Genomic DNA, 16,869 nt, shown 5'->3' on the forward strand with positions numbered 1-16,869 from the left:
AAGATTCTGTTTTATCAAAATAATTTTTTTGATTTATGTTTTCTTAATCAGGTCCTTGGTTACCTAAGAACACTGAATCTCCTCAATTGTAAAAGCTAAGTTTTGCTAACAATTATGTAAACTTCTGTATTTGTGTTGAAATCTTCTATTGTTACTTTGGTTAAACGGTTAATTAAGTATTGTGTCATAATGCCATAATCCTATTAAATGTCCAAACCTTTTGATATATTTTGAGAAACTTCCCAAAATTTAAATTATAGAGTATTGACCTGGAGATAACCTTGATGTATTTCAGAAGGGTCCCAGGAATACCTCAAAAGATTTGTTTTCTGTCCTTATAAAAGAGAAAGATTAAACTAATTATGCCTGTTTGATATACTAAAATTACATGGGAAGTTTTGTAAACAAAGAAACAATAATTATGTTGTATTTATATATGTTATAACTGTTTCTGAAACATATGTGAAATTCCTGAAAATCTGAGATGTCTTAGCATAAGATGTCTGTCATCAAAATTGTAGCATATTTGGATGAAGTCCATTTTGTTTTTGCAAAAATGACCCCTTGTTGCCACTTTTGCCATTCTGACATTCTTGTAACACATTAACAGTCAGTTCTTGAATGAGGGAAATTAGAATAGATAAACAATGACTGTAAATTAAATGAATAGTTGGGGCTATGGGAAACCCAAGATGGCCACTTGGTTCTTCCTGGCTCCCTGGCATTTTTTCGGTCTTTGTATTTCTTCGTCTACCATAGTACATTTGGACTGGACGTCATTCAACTGCCACTTAGTTTGGGTTATGAACATGTCCTTTGCTGTATGTATGTCTTCTTGGTGAGTTGAAGATTTCCCTGCCATAAGGCCCCTTACAATGGCAAACTGTTAGGAAATGTGTTTCCCGTTTGGGGTACACCTTCCACAATCTCCACTTCACTGAGCAAATCATATGAATTTTGATGGACGACCTTGCAAACTTGGAATTATCACTGACTCTATCACCCTCAATTATCAGACAAAGTCAAGAGAACTAATAGAAAAACTGGATTCAAGTAGAACAAGTTTAATTACATGGGACTGAGTGAACTGATGAGAAGGGTTACAATTTCATGACTTTTTTATTTGAAATATTGCTGATTTTTAAAATCTTTTGTTGATCAAATATATGGTGATGGAAGGAGAACTGACTCTGGGTGATGAACACATAGTGTGATATATAGATGATGTAATACAGAAGTGTACACCTGAAACCTATGTAACTTTACTAACCATTGTCACCCCAATAAACTTTAATTAAAAAAGAAATCTTTTGTTTTCCAGATAAAAGGAAACCTGTTTCTCTTAAACTACCTATTAACTAGCAATTTGATAAATTATACCTTTGTTAGCAGGATTGAAACTATTTTATTTTTCTCCCTACCTGATCCCTCCAGAACTTGGAAACTCTTAGTGAGTAGTATTCTTATCTTCACGGCAATAGGGTTATTTACCTAAGTTCAATAAAAATCTGTTCTCCTTACAACTGGACACAATTGGAAACTAGTTATATTACCAAGGCTTTGACTGGAATGAAAGAGAGACAGACTCACGAATACACTGATATGACCAGACAGCTTTAAGGAATTAAGACTGACTTTGGAAGCCAACAACAGACCCTTGGGAAAACAGCCTGGTGCCTTGCTTCCACGGTTCACAGAGGTCTTTCCAGGTAAGGAACGAAGGTTGCTTCCTGGGAGACGCAAAGAAGGAATCTCAAAGTATTTTGGGGACCTCGAGGAGAGAAGAACTCACTTGGTACTGCAGGTAACGTGTGGTGGCAACTCCATGCCTTGGCTTTTCTGGCCTTGATAGGTCTTTTTAAGTCAATCTGAAGATTCCTTATGAAAAATTCCAGCAAAGCAGATTTGAAAGAGCCTTTGCAGTTAATTACTATTCTTATTGAATTTATATAAATAATCAGGCCAAGTTTATTGAAACTAGACTTATTTTGCACATAAATTAGTCTTAATTTGGCTATCTTTGGTAATAAAAATGGGATGATTTTAGAGAGAAAAATAGTTTCAGTAGAAATTATAAATACCTTTGTAGATATTAGATTCTAATGTTGTTCATTGTCTTTTGAATTTTTCCTACTGATAAACTGGACTGGATCCTGAATTTTTCTAGTTTTCTTAAATATTTGGCGGCAACCCTCCAAAAAACATTTTCATTTTCCTACCCTTTGACTTGGAATCATTCAGAACTAAAATTGCTCTTTTCCCAAAGCCATGCAGGTTAACGTAAGACAGCTTGATATAGACTTTAGAGAAATCACCACGGCAGCTCATCTATGGACAATCTTTGTGCCTGTTGCAGAAAGATCACCCAGAGACATTCCAGCAGCAGACCAGGAGAATCTATCAGACTAACTGCCTGCCTTCACTCCATCTGAAGATGATCCAAGACAGACATCTAGAAATCTCCTGTGACTGCCTGCCTTCAGAACTCAGAAGCCGAGGTTATAGTCTGCTCCAATCATTAGCCTTTGTTTTTCTTTTGTTTCCATAGCAATGCCTCCTATGAAATGCCTCATTGCTTGTACCATATAGGCTTCACCTTGGGAGCCCACCAGCATCACCACCTCCTGAAACGAAACACAACTTTAACTGAACTGAACTTTTCTCAGGACTGGGACTGGTTTAATGAGATACAGAACGATCTTCCAACACAACTTTTGGAACGTGAAATTTCCAGGGAAGATTCAGAGGAGGGAACTGTGGGGGTTCAGAGCTAGTCACCCCAAGGTGTGCCACTGTGGTACGCAGACTGTTTTGGGCTAAAGGCAACTTTAGCCATAGGCCCAAGAGAAACTTCTGCCCCTCCCTTAACTACACAGAAGAACTTGAATTAGGGGACTTGCCCATAATAAGAGATTATCAGAGGTAACCTTTTTTCACCCATCTATAGGGCAGGACAAACTTCTATTTACTAAGTAAGCTCTGTTCTTCTTATCACCCTGCAAGGACACTTTGAAGCCCGCAAGGCACCTTACCTCATCCCTAGCTCAGAATGTCTTGTATACCTCAATCCCCCTTTCCATCTCTGAACCTCTCCTGCATGTGGGGTCTCTGATGCATGTGCACAGGGTTCCCAGATACATGTATGTAATAAATGTGGTTATTTTCTCTTGCAAAAAAAAAAAAAGGCCTTAGTATGAACTCTTAATGGTCACTTTCATAAATCATCAAGTTTGTCAGGATTCCTGCTTTTTGGCAGGAGGGGCAAATCTCACCTCTGTGTTTTTGCTTTTGCTGAGACCCTTCCCTCCAGCTCCTCAGACTCCTTCCATTATTTCCGACCCACTTACTCACTCGTAAAACTCGAAAACCGCCAATCCCAAGTCATTTCTCCCTTCAAGCAAAGACGCGTCACAGCTTGTCAATAATTACTGCCTTCTGAGAGTTCCTTGCTCTGGAGGTAGTTATTTGAAACTATACCATTTAACTCCTTACATTATCTTAGTTGGCTTTTTCAAACACAACCATACATAAAATACCTTTGTATCTACCCAGCATCTTGTTACGGATTGTTCCAGGAGTGTTTATTTGATGTAATGATGTTTCCAGTAATGATCAATTTAAATGATCACAACCATGATACAAGGAGTTGATTTACCATATTTTGCCGTGTATAATGCACATATTTTTGCCCAAATTTGTGAGGGAAAAATAAGGATGCATATTATACACAGGTAGTACTAATTCTGTATCTATATAAATGTTTGTAATTCTTTTATTTATGAGTTAAAAGTGTAACTCTAGAAATCAATAACGATATCCGTATGCAAACTAGTACCCTGGAATGCAATAATCGGTTTTGTTTAACTTATGACAAACATGCAATGACAAGGAGTTCTCGGCCTTCTGTGATGCATAAATATCATAAATTTGTTACTGGTACAAACTTCTTGTACCTTGTATCTGTTCTTGTGTTTTGTGATCATTTGCTACATAAAATTTCTTGTACCATAATATGTTAAAAACTAAATGATAAAAATTCCTTTATAATACAAAAAACAAGTACCTAAATGTAAACAAATAAAAATTTGAATTAAAAAATTAAAATGGGGGCGGCCAGATAGCTCAGTTGGTTGGAGTCGAGCTCTCAACAACAAGGTTGCCAGTTCCATTCCCGCAAGGGATGGTGGGCTGTGCCCCCTGCAACTAGATTAAAAGGACAACAATTTGACTTGGAGCTGATGGGTCCTGGGGAAAAAAACAGTTCCCCAATAAAGTCTGGAAATACACACTGTTCCCCAATAAAGTCCTATTCCCTTTCCCCAATAAAATCTTTAAAAAAAAAAAATTGAAAGATTTTTTCCTTGAAAATTTGGGCTGAAAATGTGAGTGTGCATTATACATGGGAGCGCATTATACCCGGCAAAATATGGTACTTTGCCCAAAACAGCACCATCCAGGCCTTGAGCATTCTACCTATAACATTATTCACGTGAAAAATACACAGAACTTTGTTTTTAAGATTAGTCTCAAAACTAGTAATTAAAGAAAGGATTAGAACCACAAAAGTAAGCCCAGCTTACAAAAGCACATTTGAGGAGGTCAAAAAAATTCCTTTGCATTGCCGCATTGCCGAGGTGGAAGATACTTAATGCCACTAAATTTAAATTTGCGGAATTTAACTTTGATGGGTTACTATGTAAGCCAGTACTGTTTAAATCAGGAAATGGGGCAAACTTAAGTATATTCTTAGTAAATTAAAACTTTCATGGCCTTACCTTATCACTCTTCAGTAGTACAAATTGGCCTTTTATACAAAGAAGCAAAACATTCAGGTTACTTAAAAATCAGCAACTATTGAGGCTCTAGCGACAACGGACACGGAGTAAACTGCTAAGAGTCGCTGCCGGGATCATTCATAGTAAAACTTTATTGAACAGAAACCCCAGCAAAGGTTTTCACCTCTGCAAAGTTCTCCTTGGTTTAAAGTAAAGCACTGCATTTGAAAAAGCAATTATACAGAAGTCTTTCCTAGAAAAGTCCTGCTAAAACATGTCTAGCAATTTCATTGATTATATAAAGTAGTACACTTAGTGTAATTTGAACATTCCAACAGGAATCAAATCGGACCAGCAGAACCATTTCTGCCTCTATGACATCTATGTACAAACATACATGCAGACACACACATCTGGAAAAGTTCCTCAGGCATAAACATGCGACACTAATACCTTCTACTTACAATGCCTATTAAACTACATACAGTATATATTAAAGCTCTTCAGAATAAAGACATGAGAAGCCTTGGGCATTTTTTGTTCATCAATTTGTATCACGGCTTCCCGTCTTACTTTCTGCTTTTGCCTGATCACAAAAGCATATCCTCCTCCTTGTTGGTTCTTTTACTAATCCTGTGCCATTGCGATGTCCAGGTGAGGAAATCTAGCTGGAGTCAAATGATCCAGTCCACGCCTGTCAAAGCCTCCAGCAGCCAGAGAGCAAACGGCATCAGTTTGCTATGGCTGGGGGCCCTTCTGGAAGAAGAGAGGCAAAGAAAGTCTTGAAGACGAGCCAGGCTGTGCTCATAAATGAAGGGCTGGTCTGCTCACCATCCAATACGTCCCTGTCTGGAGGGAGCTGGTTGGGGTCTTCAATTTCAGGATCAGGGCCTTCCTATAGGCAATGAGACACAGTGAGAAAACAATTAGCCCCGTGATATGCACCAAATGACGTCAGGCAGTGGCAGAGTAAATCCTTCGGCCCTTGCGCCAGATGCCAAGCAGCCAGGCAGGCAGGCCCCCAGGGCTGGATGGAGTTCTTTCCTCCATTTCACAACTGCGCTGCTGACATTCTCACCGCTTAGAAGATTCCCAGCAGCAAGTATCAGAACAAATGAAGTAACTAGATCTTCAACTATTATTAAATGAGTAATTAAGTTAACCTCTTCATTAAATATGGATATTCTTCTAACTTTGGCAGTGTTGAGCTAAAAAAAACTAAAAATGGAAACCCAGGGTTCTAAAATCAGACGCTAGGGTGCCAATGTATATTATAAAACAATACCCTTTAGAAGTATGCATTAAACTGCCTCATAAAAATTCTATTTCTGTGTGTAATTCCCAGGAAATCTATTCTGTGAGACATGCTTAAGCTCTTAATCCTTAATAATAACTATCCGTTAGTAGTTTCCATGGTCTAACACATTCTTTTAGACCACTGAATACTTAAAATAGTAAGTTTAAAAAAATCATCATTTACATATGCCAAAATACAAATTGCCACAGCCACAGGACAAAAATACCTGATAGATGCCATGACACATTGAATGCTTTAAAAATAGCTACTGTTCTAAGAATAGATTTGGAAAAAACAAAAAAGTTAAAAACAAAAATCACATGAAACATTTAGCCTAATAAAAATGGTAAACCACGACACCAGATAGTTCAATGATGTGAGAGCCTAGCATCTCACGTGAAGCGTGCTGGGCTGCACCGGAAGCTCCATACCTGTAAGTTATTGTTGGGGTCCTGATTTACAGCTTCATGAACAGGACCATCATTCGGGAAGTTCTGAATTGGCCGCTGTCGAAACGGAAACCACCCAACGTGATGCCTTTAAAGGAAGCACATAAAAGTCCATCTTAGTTAACATCACAGTGAGATTTACTCAAGAATTTAAGGCCCCCCTCGTTCGCCTCCTCTAATTGGAGCAGCACCCTGACTAGAAGCTCACGGCAAGGCCCATCTGCAGACACCCTCTACCACACCATCTCCTAGACTTTCTCACTGGCCTGTCAGGTTCTGAAGGCAGGGGCTGTGTGTCATTCATCTCTGTACATTCAGCAACATACACTGCACCTGCCATGTGCAGTGCTCCATAAGTGCTTGAATCATGTAAAGCGTAATTTGTAGTAAAGGGGGAAAAGAGGAAAGCAAAATCATCTGCTTACAGGTACATGACCACGGTGGCCCCCATGACCATGAGGAATCTGCTCAAGGAGGAGTAGAAGTAGAGGATACTGAGAAACACGGAAAACGTAGCTGCCGAGTAGATCCAATCCAACCAGTCTCGATTTATCTCATCGTCTTCTTCCACGAGAGGGCCGCCCTGTGCATTCATCCGCAAATTCTGGTTGGCCCCAGGATTAACCACCACTTGAGGAGCAGCATTCTGATTGGCTGGCTGGTTTTCAGCTGGAAACTGGTTGTGAATAGGGGCTGGAGCAGGTGCGGAGACCACAGGTATCTCTTGTGCACTTGGTGAAGGAACAAAAGTCCCCGATGCAGCAGTGGCCGCTAAACTAAAATAGACATGACAGAGGCAAATACATACTGTGAGAACAAAGCACCGTGAAGACTGTGGTTTGCATCACAGGTCACTGATCAACCCGGGGTCTTTTATAGTTAAGTATTGTAAGTAGGTACATACAAACTTAATTTTTCTTTAACTTAGTGAAGAACTTGTTTACTAACAGTCATATCTATACATGGCTTTTCTGCTCCTGAGAGAATCCATATGATAAATTTCATCTGGAATTAAACAAGGCTTCTATAACAGTATGGTGCAGAAGCAAACTAAATTTTTCACAAAACTTTCAAGATACCACATGTTGAAAAGAAAGTAACACATTCTTAAATGAAGTCATCGAACTATGTATCAGAGATGAGCACCCCTGCGTAAGCACACGAATTAGGTGGAAGTTACATTTCTACTCTGCCCCACCCACAGAACCACAGAGCAGGGCTCTGCAGAAAGGGATCAAAACAGTCATCCCTGCATCCCTGCCTTTCCAGGTAACAGGATGGGATTCCCCTCGGCTCCCGGGAGCCCTCCCCGCACCACACACGGCAGGGAAGAACTCACTATTGCATGTAGTACTGCCGAGCGTAGATCTGCTGGAACCAGGAGAGCTGCAGCCACCCATAGGTTGTGTACCCTGAGAAACCAGGCCCCAGGCCCTGGAACGCCAGCTGAGTAGCTTCTGGCCTATGAAAGATTTTTTAAAATACTCATTTTGAGTTGATTTAGTATGAATTAGTGAAAACTAAATTTAAATTACAATCAGGAGTTCAAATCAAAGCGACAGAAGAATGGGCTTTGCGATGGTCACACACAGACGAGCTTGTGATGCAGCTGTGAGCACACGCACAGAGCTGGCTGCCCAAGCCCTCCTGCCACGGTCCAGACCCCACGGGAACACCAGCGCCGTGCACAGCGCTGGCTCTCACCACGCCATCGCGGCGGGTGCGCACACAAGCAGGCTGAGTGGCTTCCCATCCCATTTATGACTTGCCAAGTCTCCCTGCAGGTCTAAACTCCCTGTTCATCCTTTAGGAAGCGGCTCAGAAAAGCCACATTTCTCCCAAAGCCTCTCCTGAAGGCAACTCCCCGCTCCTCCCAATACCCACTTCTCCCTTGCCTCTGCAGCTTCACCTCTGTAGGGGGTGGTATGTGTGTGTGTGGCGCAACCCATGCATGCTTGCTGACCACTTGTGCCCTGCACAGGTGCTGGGCTGTTTCCTCACTGTTTCCCAACAATGTTATGTGGAGGGAGCTCTATCCCCCAGTTTACGGAGGGGAAACTGAGTGCAGCTCAGGGAAGACAAGAGATTTATCTGCACAGGTCACTGAGTTAGTTAAGCAGCAGGGCCGGCTTTGAGAGCTGTCTGTTTGACACCAAACTCATTCTTCTACCATGTCACACAGCCTTAAACTGCCCGGGGGCTGGGGGTGGGGGAGGAGGCAGGGCCTGTGGGACTCTTCAGTGGCTTTGTGAGCCTTACATGGCGAAGTCCTTAGGCAGCCTTCACGAAAGTGAAACTAATAGAATTGCCAGAAGATCAGGAGTTGGTTACGTGGCCATTTCTGCTGGTCACCTCATTTCCTTAACCAAAGTTGTATGTACTGGCTGCTCGATAAATACTTGTTGAATGAAATCAACAAGTTTCATTACAGTGAAATTCACACAGATATGGGCCTCAATTCTCAAGTTGTACAGCCAGAATAAAGGAAGCAGTTTTAAGTGTTTCGATCCAATAATGAATCCACTTATTACCCAATTTACATGCTGACAGTCTATTAATCAAATTCCATACCCAGAGTATTTCTAAAATAGTATTTCAATACAAGTAGGTCTTGGTATGATACTGTTTTTGATCATTTAAAAAATTACAGTGCATTGAAATGAGAGGACAACGAAGTGCTTTTATTAGCTCTGATGACGACGGCCCTGCAATGTGCAAGGTAACTAAAAGGCTTTTACAGTTATATACTGAAGCATGTCGGGCTGACCTGACATGATGTCTGGGGATTACTTTTAAACACTCTAGGGCAAAAAGTGAAGGGGCAATAGATGAAATGAGTGCGACAAAACTTGGATCATTATTGGGCCTGGGTGATGGTTATGCGCTGATTCGTGTACAGTTCCCTCTACTTTTGCGTATATTTGAAATTTCCACTAATTAAAAAAGAAAACAAGAAACTCCTCATTCTTCAAACTGGCTTTATCAACAATCAAGTATTAAAAACTACTAGGAAACGGAAGGCAGGGGAATTAGGGAGTTACAGAATTTCAACTCGTCATTAATACGTTATTTTTTCCCATAGGAACTTTCATAATAAAGTGTTCCAAGAGCTATGAAATCCAAACGTTAGAGCATTTAGTCACTTCCGGCTTTTGCTCTAAAGAAAAGCTCTAATCATTCTAAAGAAATGACCTTTTTTCCTAGCACCACCAACACAGCCTTTGGCAGAGCATTTCTTAAACAGTCTCTTCACCTTTGGTGAAGAGATATGCTTCAACAGCTGTTTTTTCTGCAGCAGCACTAACCTCCTACCATGAGGCCAGCGCATGCGAAGCATATCATGTAGGAGGGAAAATGCCTACATTTTCAATACACGCGTCTCACACTTTTTTATATGTTCCTAAAATATTGGCCATGTAGTAAGAAAAGTTAAATATATAAAAGATTTTTAAAGTGAAACCCTTGTAATACTTAGTACATTTTAAAGTTCTCTGACTATATAGTATAGACACACCTTATTCTTAAATTGATACAAACGATGAACATTCAAGTTGTATAAACCTGGTTCTTTACTGTAACACTCACCTTGAGATGTTCTCCCATCCAGAGGGAGAAAGGTTCCGAAGAACCTCCCTTGGCCTTAAACCATCACTTGAGGAATCCCCAGGGTACTGTCCCTGATTACGACCAGCGGGCTGCTCTGTGGGTTCAGCAACCTACGTAAGTGTAATGTGAACAAAGAACAAAGGGTCTGATGCAACTGGCTGAAATCAAGCTAAAAGAATTATTTTGCTGTGAATGACTTATATCCCCCACCCCCACCTCTGAACTCAACAAAATTAAACAGATGCAACATTATGTAAAAAATATTCTGAAATTTCTTCAACACAATTTCAATGTATATTTCAACATATGTTTCATTTATATTTTTTCCTAGAGTAAGGATGCTATAGTTTCATTAAAATCTTTCAATGACGTTACCATGGGTGAAAAAGCTTCCTAACAGTGCTCGGTATATCTTATGGTGCTCCATTTACTAAATCAAGAAATTAAATCTGACCAACGAGATTCATAAATACAACCCAGCGTGCAACCTAAAGGGAAGAATTTTCTATGCTATGTGCAGATGTTTCAGAATGTAATGCAGAGGTAATGCAAATTTAGAGTGTATCACCACATTTATTAATGCTGCATGTTTACTTGAACCAACACTGTGAAATGAAAAATAAATGATTTTGACTGTCAAATATAAATCTTTAGAGGTCACTCCATAGAGACTGGCCTTTTATATCCAACTAAATAAATAATCACAATGAAAATTTCCAAAGAAAATATATTCACTTCTTCCCTCTTTACAAAGATTAGTGGTTGCTAAATTCCACAAAAATCATTTTAGAATGCCCTGTTAGTTCAGTGATCTGGATACACAGGCACGGTAGGTCAAATCTCACCCCAGAAGACAGGGTGATGTAGACAGAGCTCCACTTTCCCACCATCACACTGACGGAACCGTCTCCTACTATTACCTAGAGCGAACTCTCACTTGTATTGATAACAGTTTCTAATTCCTGATTCTCGCTGGGGAAGAAACAAAATGCTACTTGATAAAGAAGCTTAAAATCTCTCTTAAGAGTTTTATCCAACTTCCTTTATTCCTATCTGGAGAGTCTGAATGACACAGATTATTCTGATCATGACAAAGCGGACAGACCTGTGTGCTGGTTTCGGGCATTTTTGGAGGAGTCTTCACATTGCACACCAGGTGTAGAACATGCCGCTTTTCCTGCTAAAAGTGATACGGAGCAACTTTAGGGCCTGAGTACAACCAGGCAAGAGCTTACAAACATTCAAACATTAACGTGGAAGTGACGTACCTTTGGAAGCAAGTCCCTGAGACACTGGTTATCCAACAGCAGCTTCCCAGAATAAATTAACCTCTGGTCCTCTGGACGCTTATCATGGAAAGGAAGAGAGTAGCATAGGTCAGCGTTTAACTCCTACAAGTTCCCAAACACGAAAGACACTGTTTTATACAAATCATTTAAATATGTGTGCTTTTTGCCCCAGCGTCACAGGAAAACAATTTTTTCAAAGGCCTCATATACAAAACTTTTATTTAGAAAGCATTTGAATTTAAACTGGTCTCTCACGGGCAAATAAATTTAGATGCAAATTATCTCCAGTCCACAAAACCTACCACTACCTACCTGACGTAACTCCCAGGGAAACTGATTTCTGCCACTAAAAACACAGATTTCATTTGGGGCTCCTATAGCAATTAATTTCAAAACCTGTTTGGTTTCAAAGTACTCCCAAGGTCAGCCTTCACCAAAACCACCTAGTACTGGCCCAAAATAACACGAAGCAATTTTAAACTTCAGCCCTCGGAGAGACATTTCCCGACATACAAACGCAGTTAGAGAGGAGGTGGTGTGTGGGTAACATTTCCACAGCAACGCTGTGAGATTTTGTACCCTTATTTCAAGGGGGGCAAGTCAGAAACTGAGTTGTCCAAGGTCACCAGCTGCTGAAGAGTCCGGATTCCAATCTCTCTTCTCCATTCCAATGATTTTAAAACCGCAGGGACTCCACACTTTTATATAAATCCCACTTTTAAGATCTATTTTTAATTTCTTTAAAAACTTTACTTAGAAATAACCACCTCAAATGATATATGCCAAAGGCACTACACTGAAGATCACCACCAACTTGTCAAACTACTCTTGCCAGAATGCAAAACTTAGAACAAAACTGCTCCTGCCAAGTAACCTGAGATTATAAAGCAAACTGTTTAAAACAAACAAAACATAACTGTGTCTATTTACACGCACAAATCCGGAGTTTTACAACTATGCAACTAAAGCAAATTGCAGAACTGTACTGGATGCTGCGTTCACCACTGTTCTCGCTGACTGCCTTCATTGGTAAATGCTGTGCACATGATTTTGTAAAATGCTATTGAAGAGGTGGGTCCTGTATCACGCGAGCATGCAAGTTCCACGCTGGAAAAGGTTCAAAAACCACAGTGGTCTGAGACTTAAATTGTCTTCCTCCTTAAAAGACTGAATTGATGCTGTGTCTTTCTCCAGGGGCTCATTTGATAAAAATTAAATATGTTAAGCAAACTAATATAAAGTAAGGCTTCTCACATTAGAAAACAAATGGGTATTCTCCAGCTATAAAAGTGCACACCTGGGACACCTTTTATTTACAACTTTTGGGCCTTCAGACTTAATAGGAGTGGTGTTTCTCACTCAAGGAAGACCTTAGGAAAACTCTCCTCTAAAACATTGCCTTTTACCAAATGACGCAACTAGAGACTACACCTGCTTTGCCAATTTGTGTACCTAACAGCCATTCTTACAGCAACACCACCAAATCCTTTCTTGGCAGCAGTGAGGGTGAAACTGCAGAGTCCCCAGGTGAATGCAAATAAATAAAAAGGCAAATTCCAAAAGACAACTCAGAAGGAAAACTCACTTCTACATTCAACATTAAACAAACATGGAACAAAAACAACCTGACCCATGAACTATCACACACTACAACTCTTTAGATAAGAGGGAACAATTTCATAATCTTTGCCTGCCCTGATGCCCTCTCCTGTTTGATGGAGAATTACGCTTGTGGGCAGTAAAGAACACTGCTAACACTTACATAATATTAGAGTAGAAAGTAAATACAGTCCAGCTCCCTGCCTCCATCACGTGGTGGACAGGAGGGCGGCGCTAAGGGTGATACTGACGAATGTGTCAACCAAAACAAAGCAAGGAAGTCTGTGTAATGGAGGAACCAAAGTCGTAAGACCAAGACTCGGGACTCCTTCTGCCAGTGTCTCACCCAAATCTTTGCCAGAAAGTGCACGGGCTCCTCCCTGGGACTAAGCAGAGGTTGTGAAGTCCCGCACAGCAGGGAGGGGCCCATGGCGGAAGGGATAGGGAGGGGAAGAGCCACGTCTCGCTCCTGGGTGTGGGACCTTAAGTACACACTCCTGGGCGCTCACCATGTTTCTCTAGCCAGTGGCCTGAGGTTGGCACCTGCCCTGTCCTCTCCGCAATGAGAGGCTACCTTCAGAAAACTCATTTTGCGGCATTTATGTTTTATTTCTATCTGTTGGATGCAATCCCCATCAGGAACACCTAGTTGTCGTTTGGGGGGAAACTGAGCTTTGAAGGGTGAAATGACTCACCCAAGGTCAAACTGCCGTTTCAGCGGCTTGGCTAAGGCTGGAAGCCAGATCTAGGGGACCGGGGAGGGGTCTGGAGAGGAGGGGCAGGAGGATAACAGCCTTGGGGGTTTGAGGACTTGGAAGGCGAAATGACAGGGGAAGGCAGGCCGTCAGGAAGGCGGGCGATGGCAGCCTACGACAAGGTGACAACCACCGGGCCAGGACAGGAGTTGCCTTTGGCGGTAGGGCAAGAAGGGGAAGTCCACAGCCCTGGAGGAGGTGACCTGATGAGGACCCGCGGTCGGGGGAAGGCCGGAAAAGGGAGAGGCTATAGGATAAGGGGAAGCAGACGTGGCATCCCTGGGAGGACGAGAAGGGCGTTGGGGAGATGACAGCCGGGGCTAGGAGGGCGTTGGCAGCGGGAGTCGGGGGCCCCTCTCACCGGGCGCTCGGGGTAAACGCGGCTCAGGTGGGCCTTCAAGTGGCCCACGCTCCAGCTGCGATCGCCGCTCAGCTCCAAGTCGCGGTGGCGCTGGTTGGGGCTCTTAACCAGCAGCGTGACGGGATCGGCCTCCATGTCCGCTGAGCTGTGGGCTCGGCTGCGCTCCGAGATGCCAGGCAGGCGGCGTCGCTGCCGCCCGCAAGCTCAACGATTACAGTTTGGGTCTCTGGGGCGCGCGCCCCCGCCTCGGGTGCCTTTTATAGGTTCCCCGCGCCCCAGCTTTGCAGACAGAACCCTCTGTGGCTGCCGCCCATTGGCTGATGCGGAGGCCACTGCCCCGACGTGGCCCAATCGGCGGCCGGATCCGTGGGCAGAGGGGCGGGCGGAGCACGTGGGCGCGGCTGATGCAACCCGCCGCCGTTGCGTCACTTCGCGTCGCGGCTGAGGTCCGGGAGCCGGGGTGAGGCGGCCATATCTGGGTGCGCTGCGGCCGGCTGGGACCTTCAGTCCCGAGGAAAGTGGGTTGCTCCCTAGCTCGGGTGCCTAAGGCACTTTAGGGACGATCATCCCGGCCGACTCCGGGATTGGCAGCCTCTGCAAATTGTTTCCTCACAAAGCAGCACCACGCCCCTTTTGACCCCAGGCGTCAACACCCATTTTGTGTCTCTTCCCTCTGGAGGGACGTCAGGCCTTGCGGGTGGGGGGGGGAGGGCAGAGGGGAGGCCTCCCCACCCCTACCCCGGCATCGGCTCCAAGTACAGCTGGGCTGACCCTGTTTGGGAGTCCACCAGGAAGGGCTCCCTCGAAGGGCGAGGAGGAAGCAGGGCGGTTCTTCCTGGGGCTGAGGATGGAGGCATCTAATCTGCTGTTGCCAATTCATCGTGGCCTCAGACTTGAATGTTCCACCCTCAAGTTACACCCTCAAGTGTGGGACACCACAGCCCAGCTTACACTTGGAGACCCTCGAAAAGGGCCCCACTTTATGGGCTTCTAACATACGCTTCCTTTACATTGGGGCTGAGAAGAGGAGGGCACGGTTCTCAAGTTTTTCTAAAAATAAAACTACAAAGACCTCTCTGAAGTAGACTCTCCTTCCCTCCCTTCCGTATGGGAGAAGGTCTTAAAAAAACTAAAGTGACATTGTGCTGGCCCCATCCTTGTTCCAGTCCTGCTGGGACATCTGTTTTTCCAGGTGTGTCAGGAGCTTTTGGCAAGGGCAGGAGGGTAACAGAAGGAGCCTGGTCTGGCTGGTGGGTGTAGTACCACAAACAGGGCGCGTGAAGGACTGAAATGTATCGTCTCACACAACCAGAGGCTAGAAGTCTGAGACCAAGGTCTTGGGCAAGGAAGGTTCCTTCTGAGGGCTGACGGAGAATCTGTGCCGTGCCTTTTGCCTAGCTTCTGGTGGATTGTTGGCCACCTTTGGGTTCCTTGGTGTGTAGCTACATCACCCATCTCTGCCTTCAGGGTCACATGGCATTCTCCCCACGTGTGTGCCTTCCCATTGTTTTCCCTCTATGCATGTCAGTTTCTCCCGTTTTTATTAGGATATTGCTCAGATTGGATTAGGCCCCACTCTAATGACATCTTGATCATCTGCAAAGACCCCATTTCCCAACATGGTCAAATTCATACGGACTGGGGGTTAGGACTTCAGCATCTTTTTGGAGAACACGATTCCACCTATAACAGTTGGCCTTAACGTAACGCAGAACATGGGGTGGCTGCTTTTCAGCTGACTTTATATGAAGAAGGGAGGTGGAGGGCTATGGAGTTAATTTGTCCCGACACTCAGTTCTCTGGGATTGTTTTGTTGTCTCCGAGGAAAGCTTTGTTTCTCAGCCTCTGAAGGGCTGGCTTCATGGGCATAGCTCCTACCCTTGGTTTAATGCTCTGCCGTCAACATCTGAAAATTCTTAATAAATTTTGAATAGGAGTTCCTGCGTTTTCACTTTTCGTTGGGTCCCACAAATTATGTAGCGGGTCCTGCTTTTCACACACCAGGATGGAAGAAAATGACTGATTATGGTCTAGTAGTCTTGCAAGTAGAAGCTGGCCAGTGGGGCCAGGCCAGATAAAACAATCAGAGGCCTTAGAGGGAACAGCCAGGATAACGGCTTCATTGGGAACTTAAGTATGCCACACAGCATGGTTTCCTCTACCTGCAGTGACAAGCATCAGGGCCCCTTAAGACAGCACATCCACGTCCACTCGATAGTAAGAGAGTAAAGGGGTGTTGTTGTTGTTGTTTTCCTAGGGAAACACTCCAGTTTCTGTGATTCCTTCTTGGGTTATGTCACGACGAGAGAGCCCCTTTTAAAGGACTGTAGTGATTTTACCTAAAGCATATTTAGAAAAATATTAAATTCAAGTCAACAAAAGTGCCAGGAATAGAAAGATAAACATGAGTGACCCTGCTCTCAGTGACCTTACAAACATAATGGGGATGATAAGACAATACAAAAATACAGAAATAAAAAACTCTTACATTTCTGAAGGACTTATGATCATATTGAGGAATCACATAGAGGCAGGAGGAGACAAGGGCAAGACAGAAAACTTGACGGAAGAGGTAGAATTTGAGCTGAACTTTGAAGGATTGGTGGAATTTGCATAAATATAATAATGGCAGCAATTATTGATTAAGCCCAATAGGGGAGCTGTATACAGAACATGTATGGGCAGGTATAGCTCAGTGGTCAAAATCACGGACCCAGAGGCAGACTACCTGTTTTCAA

At 43.1% G+C, this 16,869-nt stretch overlaps 1 protein-coding gene across 3 annotated transcripts; it reads right to left on the bottom strand.

Moving 5' to 3' along the window:
- Positions 1-4,909: 4,909 nt before the first annotated feature.
- On the bottom strand, positions 4,910-14,375 carry HERPUD1 (homocysteine inducible ER protein with ubiquitin like domain 1). Of its 3 annotated transcripts, none has more exons than XM_019754142.2 (8): positions 14,132-14,375; positions 11,396-11,473; positions 11,233-11,304; positions 10,107-10,237; positions 7,861-7,983; positions 6,947-7,297; positions 6,504-6,609; positions 4,910-5,670 (listed from the first exon to the last, which is right to left on the bottom strand). In XM_019754142.2, the coding sequence occupies exons 1-8, from the start codon at positions 14,264-14,266 to the stop codon at positions 5,506-5,508; spliced, it is 1,161 nt and encodes a 386-aa protein (XP_019609701.1). In that variant the 5' UTR covers positions 14,267-14,375; the 3' UTR covers positions 4,910-5,505. The 3 variants fall into 3 exon arrangements, with proteins under 3 accessions (XP_019609701.1, XP_019609706.1, XP_074170937.1); XM_019754147.2 differs by having other exon boundaries at positions 11,233-11,307; XM_074314836.1 differs by lacking the exon at positions 4,910-5,670 and having other exon boundaries at positions 6,509-6,609; positions 7,104-7,297; positions 11,233-11,307.
- Between the last annotated feature and the right edge of the window lie 2,494 nt (positions 14,376-16,869).

Source organism: Rhinolophus sinicus, linkage group LG11, assembly GCF_036562045.2.
Source record: "Rhinolophus sinicus isolate RSC01 linkage group LG11, ASM3656204v1, whole genome shotgun sequence".
NCBI classification, from domain to species: Eukaryota; Metazoa; Chordata; class Mammalia; order Chiroptera; family Rhinolophidae; genus Rhinolophus; species Rhinolophus sinicus.

Bases quoted from the DNA above. Each gene is read 5' to 3' on its own strand.
- HERPUD1 (XM_019754147.2), bottom strand. From the start codon at position 14,266: ATGGAGGCCGATCCCGTCACGCTGCTGGTTAAGAGCCCCAACCAGCGC. The intron at 11,308-11,395 runs GTACGTCACTTC...TATCACTTTTAG, and splicing joins TCAGGGACTTGCTTCCAAAG to CAGGAAAAGCGGCATGTTCT. The intron at 5,671-6,503 runs GTATGGAGCTTC...CATTGCCTATAG, and splicing joins ACCCCAACAATAACTTACAG to GAAGGCCCTGATCCTGAAAT.